Raw genomic sequence first — 14,221 nt, 5'->3', positions numbered from 1 at the left:
GGATCAAAGAGGACTGTGCGACGTGCGGTTTTTTACGACAAGTAGCTGTTGTCCTCACCAGCACGCATCTGCTTTTGCCTCGTCGGAGAAAAACCAAAGATATCTTTCAGCTGGCCATGATCAGGATATCGTCTGAGAGGAACACGTTCGGCGGGTAACGGAAGGCCGGGTTGGGGGCAGTGCAGTGGGTGTACGAGGTACACGAAACGAGAGAATGGAAATGCAGCAGCTTTCAGAGAGCGGTCAATGAACAAAATGAGGGAGGTTTAAAAAAGAAAGTGGAAACAACAATAGAGAAGTACTACTGGGAGGTTTGGTGATCTGGTGGTGTTAGGGCGCAGGCAATGTGGTGTGGGTGGTATCCGCCTCGCCGCTGTCCGTGTTGTAGTGGTTCAGCTAACATTTCTGCTTTGTTTTTTGGGACACAGGTTAACCACTACGTACCGAGTACTCGAAAACAACACAATTAAGTGGACACCCGAAGCCACCATCCAAACACGCTCGCTAGACGATTTCTCACCACGATACGCCGGCCACTCCTCCCAAACTAGAACAGAATCAGGTAAAACCGCAGCCGTTCAGATCTGCTCGAAAGCCACAAAGCGTCACTGTTGTTCCAAGACTTCCAGGTTTCGTTTGGATGAGCCATCGTCGGCCGTTGATGACGTCTCGACCGAACTTAACTCCTTGCAATCGAGCTGCACCAGGCCAATTTGGAGATCCAAAGCCTCCCATCCACTCATCGCCGAACTATGTGGTACACCATGAAATGCACCAAGGAGATTGAGCCGAGTGCCTTAGCTACCAGATCCCACCGAGCTCCCCTCCTCGCTTTCCCTTGTCTGTAACCGACGCTACCACCGTCTTAGCCACGCCTTGTCAAGGTCCTAGCAAAGTGGCTTGCGTGGCCTTCCGGGCCAAGCAGCCCCAGAATCTGCTCAAATTTCTTGCCGATCGACCTCATTGACGCATGCGGTCCGGTAGATTGACAACACAAAAAGCGCTCCGTCCGATCCCACCTCCGTTCTTCCTGTAAGTTATTGAAACCACTATGTACTGAAAGCACCATTATAAGAGGTCACACCTAGTCACTGCATTCGGCCCCTTGACCGTGGAGTCGTGACTGGATGCACCCAAGAGCTGGGCAGGGTAAAAACGTACAAGTACGGAGTATGTGTCTCGGCACCAACCGGCGAGACATGCATGACCTCCTGTGTCTCCTGCATGCAGGAGCGAGCTAGACTCCGCGTCCAAGGCCTTCCTACGGGGTGGAGCTTTTGTCTGGTTTGTGGACTGTATCCGCCGTCTGCCCTCACATGAGTCGCATCAACGGTATAGAATGGACCAAACGTTATTAGAAAAATCGTAGATGCAGAAACATTGAAATTCGCCTTGCCGACAGCACGGCCTGAACCTCTCCATCTGTGTTAAGCTAGTATTACAGTCATAAACCGCCTCCGAATGTGTCGACACGTCCCTTCTAGGTCAGTCCCCATTTCGGTGGATTGTTCCCCGTGTGTCGTTCACTTGACGGTATTTTCGCTCGTGCAAACCCCCATAATGCTCCTCAGCGCCTGCCGTCCGTTGCTCCAAGAATGAAAGTCATCACTCAATATCTTCGTGTTGACTTGACCATGATTCTATCATGACACGTCCAAGAACGGCATTCTACCGTGGGCCCCAGCAGTATCTTGAGTCCTATGTTTGGAGTTCGTTAAAAGTTCTGAGCGCCATAGCGACCCTGGTGTCTGCATCAGTCAGGCTGTCTTCCTGTTCTTTGCGTTCCTCGTCCTCGCTTTCTGCTTTGAGATCACGCGCCTCGTCCATTTGCTCGCCTTCATGAGAGGTCGCAGTCACAGTGGACTCGAGGTTTGGGTCGATCAGGGAAGCGTCAGTCTGAGCTTGAGGAGACGAGTTGCTGAGGTAATAGTGAATGTTTCTGGACAGGCCACCACTAGTAGAGCTGGCAGGCTCGGCTTGCACGAATCCATACTCAGGGTGAGAATCTGTTGCAGGGTTGGCTGTCGTATAGTAGGCAGTGCCCTGGGGAGGATATGAGGTCTGGTCAGCTGCTGCAGTCGACAGAGCCTCTAAAGTGTGAGCTGCGACTTGCTGAACCATGTCAGAGGTGGTAGGCGTGCGAGGAGGAGTGACTGCATTCGCATCTTCTGCAGTTGGGTCGGAGACATGAATCCAAGTCACTGAAGAGTCAGTCAGTCATGTTGTCAAGGATGCTGGATGTTCGAAATACGCACGCTGTTGTGGCACCGGTAGAAACGCCTTCAGATCTTCTTCGCTGTAGGTTTGGCTGTACTTGAAGAAACTGTCGAGGGAGTGTTCTTGGCCATCCTTGCCAAAACTCGAGTTCTGGTGATGGCGGAAGGTGATTGCTGTGTCTTAAGTGTCAGCTCCTTTGAATGTCTTTTCATCATTGCGGTGGACAGGACGACTCACGGTCAGAGCGCACACAGTCGCGGCGCGACTTTTGACATTGTCCGCAGATCGGCTTCGCCTTGAATTTCAGTCAGTCAGTTTTCATCAAAAACAAAGAACACGGCGCGCTTTTACCTCGTCGCACTTCAGCTTGCGTGTGCGGCAAGTCTGGCACCCTGTACGACTCCTCACAGTCCCTGAGGACTTTGATTTGGCGGGTTTTGGCGACGCCATGTTCGCCATTTTGCGTTGTTGTCTGCAAAGCACTGGCAGGTTTCCCGACAAACACCCTCGACTTCTTAAAGCCGCCGATGCCGCCGCCGTAGTGGCTAGCGCCTTCGGATATATATTTATCCTATACGCTAACATCTTGGCTGACTGCCTCGTGCTAAAGTTGGTTGTCACGTTGTGCACGTGAGGCAGTCACGTGGTAGGTGATACAACGGGAATTGTGACCAGACAAGACAAGTGAAATAGCAGGGTGGTGATTTCCATTATTGTGTGAAGTCAACTTGCCAAGAGATAGCAGGTTGTTAAGATTCATGTGAAAATGTCTCTGTGGGGGAAGTGGAGACCGGCGCATCATATTTCAAGTTATGATTACAAGTTCCGCTTCTGCTCGGTGTTGATATACAAAGCATCATGTTTAGTCTCGGGCTCGTCCCCTAGGGGTGGACCAATGCTAGAACCATAATGCTATTTCTTCGCCTTCTTCTTTGGCGGTCGTTCCTCTTCCTCGTCCTCACTAGCGCCAGCAGCATCATCGTCAGCATCAGCCATGTCCGCATCGCTACCAGCATCACTACCGTCACTCTCATGGGCCGAATCATATTCTTCAGCAACATCGCTTTCCGATTCAGCTTGGAAGTCCTCATCTGGTGACTCATCGTCCTCGTCTGCAGAACCACGATTTACGCCAGCGTCGTCGTCGTCGTCTGACGAGGCTAAGTCCTGGTCTTCCAGGGCAGCCTTCAATAAGGCCGATGAGTCGTCGAGCATCTCGTTCTTAAAGCGAATACCCTTTGCCTGCGTGCCTGTAATTAGCCAGAGAAGCGACAGTCGAAAGCCAAAAGTTACTTACCTGGAAAAACGCCTCCAGAGGCTGTTGTTCCTCACGGTTGATATTACTGAATTGGTGCTCCCCCTGTCCGTTCTTCAAGGTCATGGTGATGTCGAAGGTTCGGCTCGCTGCCAAAGCTCCTCCGACCCGTGACATGGTAATACTTTGTATCGTGTCGATGGGGACGTAAGTGGCGGGCTTCGGCACGAACATGAAACTCTTGTCCAGGCAGAAAAGTAGACCTTCATTGGCCTTGATGGAGCACTTAACCCCGTTCATGTTATGGTGACTGACGAAGTCTTTGGAGGGCATAATGATTTTCTTGCCCGACAGTCCCTTGAAGACCTTGGCAATGACATGGTGAATGGGGGCTTCGTAGTGTGCATCCAGCTTGTCCTTGTATTTCGTTTCCAGGAGCTCCTCTGTCATGTTCAGATCCAGGTTCACTTCATCGTCCAGTTTCAATTGCATCACGATAAAAGGATATCTCGTTTGACCTTGTCGGAGGGGAGGGTCGAGGCCAAGGGTGATGAGCGTGTGCATTTCATCGTTCTTCGGCAGGATGAAGAATTTCTTTATCGATTGATACTGAATCTTGTAGTCGTATGTCTTTCCACGCAAGCGGAATGAATTCTCGTACATGTCGATGTCGAAACGTCCTCTAGAAAACAAGATCAGCACATTGATTGCGGGCTGCACATTAGCAATAGGACCGCAACATACCTGGGGGTAAGATGTAATATGTCCTGGAAGGTTGCGAAAGTGGCGCCTGCGACGTCTCCGATCTCTGCCTTATCCATCAAAGTCTCATAAAATAAGTTGGCGGCATTTTGTTCTTCTTCATCCTCGTCCTCGGCGCCACTGCCCTCTCCGTTCACTTCTTTCTTGGACACTGTGCCGGGGATATAGAACCGCATCTCAACGAGTTCATCCCGGCCTGCAGCCGCCTTTTGGCCTCGGTTCTTTGTGCTCCCAGGCTTGTGGCCATTTGTGCCGTTCTGAGTTCCCTCTGGACCAAGATTGAACTCGACGGCAATCTCATTCTTGCCCGCCAAGTTGGTATTTGAGATTTCCGAGTAGGGGATCTCAAAGGCCGGTCGATTCTGGACATTGAAAGCAAGCTCTGCTCTTCCAAACTCTGCTTTACCCCAGTTCCAGCCTCGCAGCGCATGTTCCTTGTTCTCCACGTTGATGCCGTACCAGATCTTGAAAGCCTTCGACACACGGTCGAAATCGTCTTGTTCGAATCCGTCAAGTTGAATGACGGCGGCATCGCGGGTAATGATCTTTAGTTCATAGCCTTTTGCTGCTCGACTCCATTGCGCCGCCCCGATCTGGTTGCTGTCTAGGGTGAAGGGTTCACTGGCTCCACTGGGTTTCCAACCAAGTCCGCTCTCTGCTAGACGACATCGACCGGGCTGTTTCGAGAGGTCCAGATAAATGTTCTCGAAGTTCTCCCTGGCAGTTTTGTTAGATCAGTTCTCGCTCTGTCGGAGGAAGGCACAAACATTGTAGGAGGCCTGCGCCACTTTGGTGCAGCGGGGAGAAGGTGAAAAGGACTTTCTCGCAGCAAAGGTTGTGGTGTTTGAGTGAGATGGTTTGAGAAGAAAGGTTTGTCGAGAACGATTCGGATGAGAAGACTAGGAGGAACCACAGATGACCACAAGGCAGAGTGAAATATATCCAGACTCTAGGTTGGCGCAATGCGGAACTTTCAAATGTTCTGAGAGACAAAGTTACTCGGCACTGAGGCAATAGAGAGGCGCGCCCACACGCCTACGATGCGCCTACACGCGCCAACTTCGCCAGGGTCAAAGGCTTGGCGCCGGCGCGACTGAAGAAGCACTTACCGAGTAAGGAGTCGCAGTTCATGTCGCACTCACCTTTACGTCTTTACATCCTTTCATTCATTTGCCCAGCTTCACACGATCTTATCCTACCTGTCTTTCGTTCCGTCCAGGATCTGAAACCGGACACTGCAGCTTGATCCAAGAACCGCTCGCCCGAACGTCTTCTACCCTACCTTCACCGAGTGGTTCGCAAAAAGGGGTTGACGAGAACTTGCAAGACTAGAAGCAAAGAGGGGGTAGAACTGCTAAACATCTCCTGGGTTGCCTGCCGTCCCGGGTCTAGCATGTCGACGCTGATGCCTTCTCTAAATGTGGTTCTTGATATTAGTGGCGCTTCAGTAACCGATGGTCTCCCCAATGGTGCATTACCTTCTGGTTCGAGGGAATGCGTTGACACAACTAGCCGGCTCCCCTTCTAAGAGCACCACTGTGCGATCTCTAAATTATGTCAAGACGTTCTTTGATTCAAGTGGTAGCCCTATCGCGGTGCTTTGCAGAGCGAGGAGTAGTCAATAAATGCACGGGGGTCGGACACGGGATTGATAAAAGCCTCTGGCAAGTCGATTCAACATTTCCTTCTCATTGACAGGCTTCATGAACTGAAGGCCACATTCGTAAAACATAGTAAACTTGACATATGTTACTCATCTGGAGCTTCTAGTCTTTCCTGTTGTGGTATCCAAGTTTCCCTTAGTGTTTTTTTCTCGCACTACGTTTATCCTCGTCTGAATGTCTAATCGATTAATTTTCCCACTGGCGTCTTCAGGGAATTTTGGTGATCCTCGGAATGCATCTTACTTTTGGTCATGAGCGCGACAGAGCTCCCAAGCGAAGGTCCAGAATGGATCTGGAATCTTCAAGCTGCATGGACATCATCCACCAGCTTCCAGTGGTTCAGGGATTCGTTCAGTTCCCTCGAACTACAAACTCGGCTCCGAAGGTAAACATGATCTCGCTCGATTTCCACGCTTCTTTGCTGCCTCCAGGACCTTCTACTGTTGCATTCGTTGACTCCCATGATCTAGGTCTTTCCCTAAAATCTCCATAGTTCCTGTACGTCCCGCAGTTCTCCATAATCGCATTTGTGGCGTCTCTAAACACGGCAGTACTTTGACGCCTCGTATCGAGCAAGACCGCACAGTCGGGCAAAGCATGGCGAATCACCACATTCCGAGTACAGGTATGCTTCCCAAGGCTGGCTTTAGGGGATGCCACGGTGCGCATATCTAATGTCCCTAAGCTCAGAAATATCGTATAAATATGAACCTCTTCCAGCTGAATCCATTCGACTGCTTTGTCTCCAACCGGGAAGTGAGAGTGACCACATCGCTTGCAATCTGGTGACCACTCGGGTCGAGGACGGCATGTCAGGCTTCGAAGCACTCTCGTATACGTGGGGTGACCTCACCGTCACACGAGCAATATCATGCGGTGGCTGTTCACTAGCAGTCCACAGCAATGCATGGCACGCGCTCTCAGAACTCCGCCAGGCGCAGGGCGTGAGGGTCCTCTGGATTGATGCCCTATGTATAAACCAAGGGGATTTGGCAGAGAGGAACATGCAGGTCCAAATGATGCGGGAGACTTATGGTCGTGCGACTCGTGTGGTCGTCTGGCTTGGCCGGCAAATGGATAACACGGATCAAGTCTTCGCACTGATCTCGAAGCTCTCGACAATGGCGACCGTCGACAACCTCGACCACCAGACTGTTGCGTACACACATGATGATCTTGAAGCGGGTGACCTACCAGATGCTTCTGACCCGGTCTGGAGGGGTCTTGATCAACTTCTCTGGAGCTCCTGGTTCTCCCGCGTCTGGATCATCCAGGAAATCACCTTAGCCAGGGAAGCGCTCGTTTTCTCAGGCTCAGCCTCCTGTGGCTGGCACCAGTTGGAACTGGCGGCGAGGTTCGTGGAAGACCACTCGCTCACCATGCTTGTGGATGTCGACCCGTCCCAGGTCATCCGACTAGCACGTCTCAAGGCTCTCGCTTCTCGTGCTGAGACATCCATTCTCGAAATTCTGCAGCAGAGCCGCTCAAGTAAGTCCACGGATCCGAGAGACAAGATATTTGGCCTCTTGGGCTTGACCCCATCATTCACCCTGATAATCCCGGATTACAACATGGCAACACATGACTTACACACAGCATTCGCCCTCAAGATGATGGAGGCACACCAATCCTTGGACATTCTCAACTACACAGAGATCTGGGCCGACTATACTCTCCCCGCGGAGTCTCTCGACAAAACGCCCTCCTGGGCTCCAAACTGGTTGCTTTCCGGACTGACACGGCCTCTCCCTGCCACGGCCGAACTGAATGCGGGCAACAGGGTGATTTTTCACACGTCGCCAGACTCTTCCCTTCTTCACGTCTGGGGAGTCGAGCTGGCGACCGTCGATGGTGCCGGTGACACGTTCCTTGAGTGGATTCCACGACCAGGAAACTCAGTGCGAGGCGCCCGTCCCATCAACTGGGTGACGGACGCGTACCAGATGAAGCGCTGGCGGCAGTGGCAACGCATGTCTGGAGGAACCGCCACCCACTACCCGACCGGCGAAGCCACGCGGGAAGCCTACATCCGCACCATCGTCGCGAACGCCCTGCCCGACGGCGCGCACGATGGCTGTGCTCTACAGTCTTATTACGACGCTTGGCTGCGTTTCTGGCGCGTCGGCGGGCGCGAGCGAGGCCGGTACCTGGACGCCTACATCCAACAGAGCGACCCGGGTGAGCTTCAACGAGCCATATCGTTCATGGAAGCCCACCAAGCGGCCGCATACGGCCGGCGGTTTCTGATCACGAAGAATGGATATTTCGGCCTCGGCCCCTTTAAATCCCGGCGAGGCGACGTGGTCGTGGCCCTGTGCGGAGGCAAGACGGCCTACGTCCTCCGAAGACAGGGAAGACGGCACTTTGCGAAGCGAACACGTACCGAATACTGGAAAGTCATTGGGGAATGCTACCTTCACGGCGTGGATCGAGATGTCATTCTCACCCGCACCAACCACAAAGAATACATCCTTATCTAGTCGAGAGAGCGGGAGACTCCCGCCATCAACATCGACATCAACGTTGCGGACTAACAGAGAAAGGGAAAACAAATCTGCATTTCCAGGCGACAAGAACCGGGACGACTCGTGTTGAGGCGAAATGCGGGAATTAATCACATTCAATGCCCTGGATGGAATGTCTGATGGTATTCTGTGGACTCAGCCATACACACCAGCCAGGTCCTTGGCCTTTAGTCCAGCGGACAAGAACATCTTGACAAAGTATTCGACATCGAAGGGGGACCAAGGGAGAGATATCAGAAACGACCATCCAGCTAATGCGAGGCAGGTCAAGCAGACTTGGAGGAGCCAGACAACATTCCCCTCAACTCAGCGATGGGCGTCCCGCTCACGAGGTGTTCAATGAGGCTCACCTAGTACTTCGCGAAGCCCAAATTTTTTCGCACTCAAGGAATTCAGGTACGTAAATGGTGTCACCGGTGTCGCTCCTCCAACCCTCTGGTAGCCATACATCCTCACGAAGCCTGAGCTATGTAAGGATGCCGGAAAGCCTTGAGCCTCGCTTGCTTGGGACTCTGCTTTTGCTCGCATTGAGAGGGCATGGGATCGGCCGTCGATCAGAACGTACGTGACAAGGACAGCGAACCGATCTTTATAACACCATCCTACAAGTAGACAGGATGCCTTCGTTTAATCATTTTGGGAGGGTTTTTTTTTTCTGGATGTATCTGGTACCTAGCGACCTCTCAATCCCTCATCGTACAATCAATCGTGTTTGTTTATCGACGCCCGCCTACGAAGCTGTTCCACCAGGTTCCACGTTAGACGCAGCGACATCATCTCGAAGCCGGTTGCCTCCTTTCAACTGGGTCGTTCGAGGCTTTCACCACGTTTTTCCTCGGCCGTACTCTGCGTTGCAACCGGCCGCGTTTTGTCGGTGTCGGCGGAGATACAACGAGCTCGGGAGTCGACACTGCGCCTCTGTCCTTCAGCATGGCAAGAGCTTGTTTGTCCCCAGTCACCAATCGCCTCGGGAAGCGACTTTGGACTTGAGCATGCCGACGAACAAATGTTGGGCAACGGTCCAAAGCAGCAAAGTCCACATCTTCGTCAGCCTGGCGCACTTCAGGAAAGTCGCGTGTGCAAGCAGATACGTGTGACTCTGGACTGTCCTTAGGTAGTTGGTTGTCTCTTTGAAGCTCGCTCTGGGCCTGCTTTCGACACACGTTGGGGCGCGGTTCCGGTGTCTTGGGCAGTTGAAACCCCTGCGGGCATGGGTTGACATCACGACTGCGAAAAGGCGCATGCGCCCTCTCAGCAGGATGCACTTCCTCAGGAGCAGACTGGAGGCTCAGAGTGCGGTATGGTTGCCCCTGGCAGTGAACCAGGGCATGATGAGATCTCGGAGCGAGACATGCGTTTCGATCTCGGCGAATCACAACGCCATCATAACCCATTGCTGGATTATCCTTGTCGACTTCAAAAGCTGCGAGTATTTCATCGAGAGTGCCGTTGCTCAGCAATGCGGCGTGGTATACCTGGGATGCACTTGCGGGTGCCTCAAGCGCAGAGTCTATGGACTCTATGACCCCATCTCTCATGCTTTCTTGGTCGTTGCTCTGATCACCAGAATCGCTGCCCCTTGCGGGATTCGGCAGAGGAAACTGACCTAGTGGTAGAGTGTTTGGATCATCACCGATCATCCTGCCCGACGTATACAAGGTTCTGAATATTCTGACAGGAACAAAAAGCCCATCTCTGACATTTGTCCATGCTTTCCAGTTCTTCACGCTGCCATCAGAGGGATGGCACCTATGGCACTTGGCCAATGCCCGCCTAGGGCGTAGGACCAGATTCCAGATGGCAGGGTACCAAGGGTCATCTTGTGCTGAGAGTTTGTGGGAGACGTATAGAAGAGGCAGCATATATAGCCTGACCGTGAGGAGGGCCGCCAATATAATGTGTTGTAACAACCTGCGTATTGTCTCACGATACTCGGAGCATAGGCTTGTTCTCTCGATAGTGGCAGCAGCAATAGGATGACTCGGAGGGGGACTCGTGTCGCGCAGCTGGGCTAATTTCGCTGGCTGGTCCGGAGGAGTCGACATCCTTCATCGAAGCCGTGCGACCAGTTGGGTCGGTGCAGATGCGAGTCTAATGAGGATGATAGGGTATGTGTGGAGAACGCCGGGGAGGAGGACAAGAACAGGTGGGAGCATGAGATACAATTTGACAAAACAGATACTATAGGGCCCAACCCGATATGCCGAGTGGGTTTGCGCAGGTTCACGGACAATAAACAGTGAGGATAAGTTGCAGATCCGCAGAAACCAAGTCCATGGTTTGTGAACGGACGATTGATGATGGACGATGATGGGGACAGGGAAGGCGCAGTGCGCGCATCTCGGCCTAGTGGCTTCTCACACTCTGCGTCTATGACGGCTTGTCTATCTTTTGGTACGCCATGCTTTAGGCGACGCGGTGCTCAACATCCAGGCGTAGGACTGGCGGACAAGACAAGACGCTCAACTGTGTGTGTGTGTAGGATTTTGAAACTGCTCGGCAAAATCTGGAGGATGGCAGCTTCAGGGGGGTATCTGCCTGGTCTGAAAGAACTGAGATTCCCGGGCGAGTGGCTAAGGAGACAGTAGACAACGAGCCAACGACACAGAATTGTATAGACTATATGTTGACTCCCAGAGTGACCGACTTGTGAACCCCAGGGCAAATTCATGTTATGGTCACGTGACGCCTGTCTGTCCTTCAGACACGTGATCCTGGCACATACCAAAATCAACCGATCGGTTGTACCGCATTTTTACACATAGCCAGCCAATCAAGTCTGCGAGCTTCCAGCGATTTTGCGCCGCATTTACTCCCCTCATACTGCTTCGCTCTGCTCAACAGGACGAGTATCTACAAGTAGGTAGTCGTGGTAGTGAAGAGCAGTCCAGTCAGTGTAGAACAGCCATCATATTCGCGCAGTCAGTTACCAGGATCGTCACGATCCAAGAGATGAGGGCGACCAGGTTGATCCTGGCCAAAAGCAATCCATACCATCCCGACCAGCATGATTCTTTGATGTCACTGCTCCTCGCGGTCGATTGATGTCCCATACCACGAGCCGTGGCAACCTATTCAATGACCTACCAGACCGTTGACATGGCGACAGAACAGCTCTATTGCCTCATTCCACGGATACAAGAGAAATCCATCTCATATTCCTTTGACGCTCTTACCACACATGGCCCTTGACTTGCTTGACGTTCCTGGTATCGATATTTCTCCACATGAGGATGCCAAGAAGCCCGATCACCCACAGACCCACACTAGTGGCGACCAAAACTTCCTGTGTATCGCTGTACGCGTGCTGGATAGCGAGACGGGTAGGAGAGCCCACGGGGTAGCCCAACTGCGTGTCGATAGAGCCGTAGATGTCGGTGAGATTCTGGAGTTGGTCGGCAGGGAGGTACGCCGCGAGTCTGTGCGGAAGCATATTCTGCCAGATCGCTGCCGCAACGGTAGACCCGATGGCGCCTCCAATGCTGCTGAATATACCCAGGACCGCAAGACAGACGGCGACATACTCGTGCGAAGCAGCTGCCAACATGGCAATCTCATCGGTGATCTCCACGATACCCTGGCCGACGGCAATAAAGACCAGGCACATGACGACATAGCCCACCTTGCCGTCCGGATGGCGGAAGTGGATCAATAAACCCTGGCCAAGGACCAGGAATGGGAGGGCGACGAAAAGCGATATAGATTTGAAGTGGCCAGTTCGGTGGATAAAGTAGCCGGCGAGTACGGCAATGACAATGCCGACAATGGTGATCGTTTGGTTGACATAGCTGGCGTGCGTGACGTCTTGATCTTTCACCACCATCAGGAACGAGCCGAGGTAGCTGGCCCACAAAGAATAGGTGCAGAAGAGAGCGGCAGTGAGGAGGCACGCGCCGAAAACGGTCCGATCCAGAAGAAGCGAGTACGGGATGAACGTGAAGGTGGCAAAGAACCTCTCCCACAACACAAAAGCGATGAGGAGGACCACGCCGACGACCAGCATACTGACGACCAGGGCCGATCCCCAGCCTTTGGATTGAATGGTGTAGAGATTAAAGGGTAGAAGAAACAGAGCCACGCCGGCAGAACAGAGCAGGAGACCGATGGCGTCGAACTGAACGCCGTAGTAGATGATAGACTGCATCGTAGTCCGGCCACTCTCGTGTCTTGTGATCATTCCCATTTTGCGGGCTTTGAAATAATTCCTCAGCAACAAGAAAAACAGCGGGAGTGTGATGACGGGGACCAGGATGGTGAACATTCCATAGCACCAACGCCAGCCAGGCCCGTCGAGAAACCCCTGAGAGATCGGGCCGGCCAACCAAGTGGTGATGAAAACCCCAGAGTTGACGAGGGCCTGCATGAGACCTCGATTCTTCAGTTTAGACGTGTCGGCAACGAAGACAGATATGAAGTACTGAAGGCCGTTGTTGCCGACCGTATAAAAGACCATTGCGGCGGCATAGGTCTCGACTGTGTTGCAGGCAGCCATCATGATGAGGCCGATGACGTCGAGGGCAATACATAATAGGTATCCCTGGGGACGGCCGAAGACATCGAGGATTTTGGCAATGGTCAGGTTGGTGACGCCTCCGATGACACTGCTCAGGATGGTGACCGTGGGCGTCAGGGAGTGTAGCGCGAACGCCGATGTCACAAACGGTAACAGCGAGCCGTTGACGCCGCTGAGGGTCGTCGCGACGAAGTAGATGAACCAGAGCATCACGTATGCGATGATGAGATTCGTCTTGTCCCAAGCCATGGCCGTGGCCTCGATGCTCTGCACACCGGCCTGAGCATCGGCGTCGGGAGCCTCGTGTGGTATCGGCGGAGCTGGTGAGTCTAGCGCTCTTTCAGTGCCGGTCGGCAGTTTGGTCTCGATCGGTTCGTCCGCAGCCATTGTGAAGATTGGTCGACAAGGTAAGGCGTCATCTATCAAAGAAGAGAAGTCGCGTAGAGAGGGCAAGGAGAGAAGGAAAGGAGTTAGAGAGGCTTTGACGAAACCCTTTTACAGTAATGAACAACGAATATCTACGCAGCAGGCAAGCCATTCGCCAGGCTTTACCACGAGAACGTTCAGGGTTGCGTCGGCATCTTAGCCGGCATACCCTGCGCATGTTGGCATCCCGACCCAGCGCCATCAGATATTTAGTCAAGTACCAACATGCTCACGGGCGGTCAAAAGAGATGAAGGTGCTTGACAAAAGCATTCATGTGCCAGGGTCCCGTTAGGGTCGGACCACACCGCCCAAGCGGTAGTGCTCGCTCGCATCGCTGTGACCCATATCGTGTATCGGTAATTTCGATCAGTCTGTTCTCATGGGAGAAACAACACTTCACTGTGCTGTACGGAGTACTGTAGATTGATGGGCCATTGGCTCATCCTACAGCGTATGATAAAGGCTAAGCAACAGAGCTTGGTCGGGAAGGGAAAAGTTTATTTGCGTATCATCAACGGCCGAAAGATTCTGTCTTCAGATTGTCTGAATTAGTTACGTGGAATAACATGAGCAAGTTTCCATTTCGCCTAGAGAAGTAATATGAGCAAGTTTTCAAAATCCTGGTGGGTACAGGGATGGCGCCTAAGGGGGATTTACCCTAATGTATGTGACAGACAGTGCAGGCGCTTTATCATGGGTCGTGTTCTTTTGATCGGAAGAGACCGTGCAAGGCAGTACAGTAGCTTTCCTCTCAGGTTCGCGTGTTTCCAACCTCGTTTGCAGTCTCGAGTCGAAATCGGGAAAAAACGAGTAGATTTTGCCCCTTTGGGAAGCGACCTTAGACCCCTGGTTGGACCC

The 14,221-nt window shown here is 52.6% G+C and overlaps 5 protein-coding genes across 5 annotated transcripts; 1 reads left to right on the top strand and 4 right to left on the bottom strand.

Annotated features, from left to right (window-relative positions):
• Positions 1-1,698: 1,698 nt before the first annotated feature.
• Positions 1,699-2,676, bottom strand: Z517_02393 (uncharacterized protein; the record flags this gene model as incomplete). Its single annotated transcript, XM_013431503.1, has 4 exons — positions 1,699-2,201; positions 2,256-2,390; positions 2,455-2,512; positions 2,569-2,676. 4 exons carry the CDS (start codon positions 2,674-2,676, stop codon positions 1,699-1,701), a joined length of 804 nt encoding a protein of 267 aa, XP_013286957.1.
• A 453-nt stretch (positions 2,677-3,129) lies between these two features.
• Z517_02392 (FACT complex subunit pob3) lies at positions 3,130-4,903 on the bottom strand (the record flags this gene model as incomplete). Its single annotated transcript, XM_013431502.1, has 4 exons — positions 3,130-3,459; positions 3,515-4,154; positions 4,217-4,834; positions 4,857-4,903. The coding sequence occupies 4 exons, from the start codon at positions 4,901-4,903 to the stop codon at positions 3,130-3,132; spliced, it is 1,635 nt and encodes a 544-aa protein (XP_013286956.1).
• Positions 4,904-6,572: 1,669 nt separating this feature from the next.
• On the top strand, positions 6,573-8,378 carry Z517_02391 (uncharacterized protein; the record flags this gene model as incomplete). The annotated part of the gene is made up of 1 exon (XM_013431501.1): positions 6,573-8,378. One exon carries the CDS (start codon positions 6,573-6,575, stop codon positions 8,376-8,378), a length of 1,806 nt encoding a protein of 601 aa, XP_013286955.1.
• Positions 8,379-9,196: 818 nt separating this feature from the next.
• On the bottom strand, positions 9,197-10,468 carry Z517_02390 (uncharacterized protein; the record flags this gene model as incomplete). Its single annotated transcript, XM_013431500.1, has 1 exon — positions 9,197-10,468. One exon carries the CDS (start codon positions 10,466-10,468, stop codon positions 9,197-9,199), a length of 1,272 nt encoding a protein of 423 aa, XP_013286954.1.
• A 1,127-nt stretch (positions 10,469-11,595) lies between these two features.
• Positions 11,596-13,323, bottom strand: Z517_02389 (uncharacterized protein; the record flags this gene model as incomplete). The annotated part of the gene is made up of 1 exon (XM_013431499.1): positions 11,596-13,323. One exon carries the CDS (start codon positions 13,321-13,323, stop codon positions 11,596-11,598), a length of 1,728 nt encoding a protein of 575 aa, XP_013286953.1.
• Between the last annotated feature and the right edge of the window lie 898 nt (positions 13,324-14,221).

The sequence above is a fragment of the Fonsecaea pedrosoi genome (assembly GCF_000835455.1).
Source record: "Fonsecaea pedrosoi CBS 271.37 unplaced genomic scaffold supercont1.2, whole genome shotgun sequence".
NCBI lineage: Eukaryota > Fungi > Ascomycota > Eurotiomycetes > Chaetothyriales > Herpotrichiellaceae > Fonsecaea > Fonsecaea pedrosoi.
The sequence above is the reverse complement of the archived record's forward strand: the minus strand, read 5'-3'. Positions and strand labels throughout refer to the sequence as shown.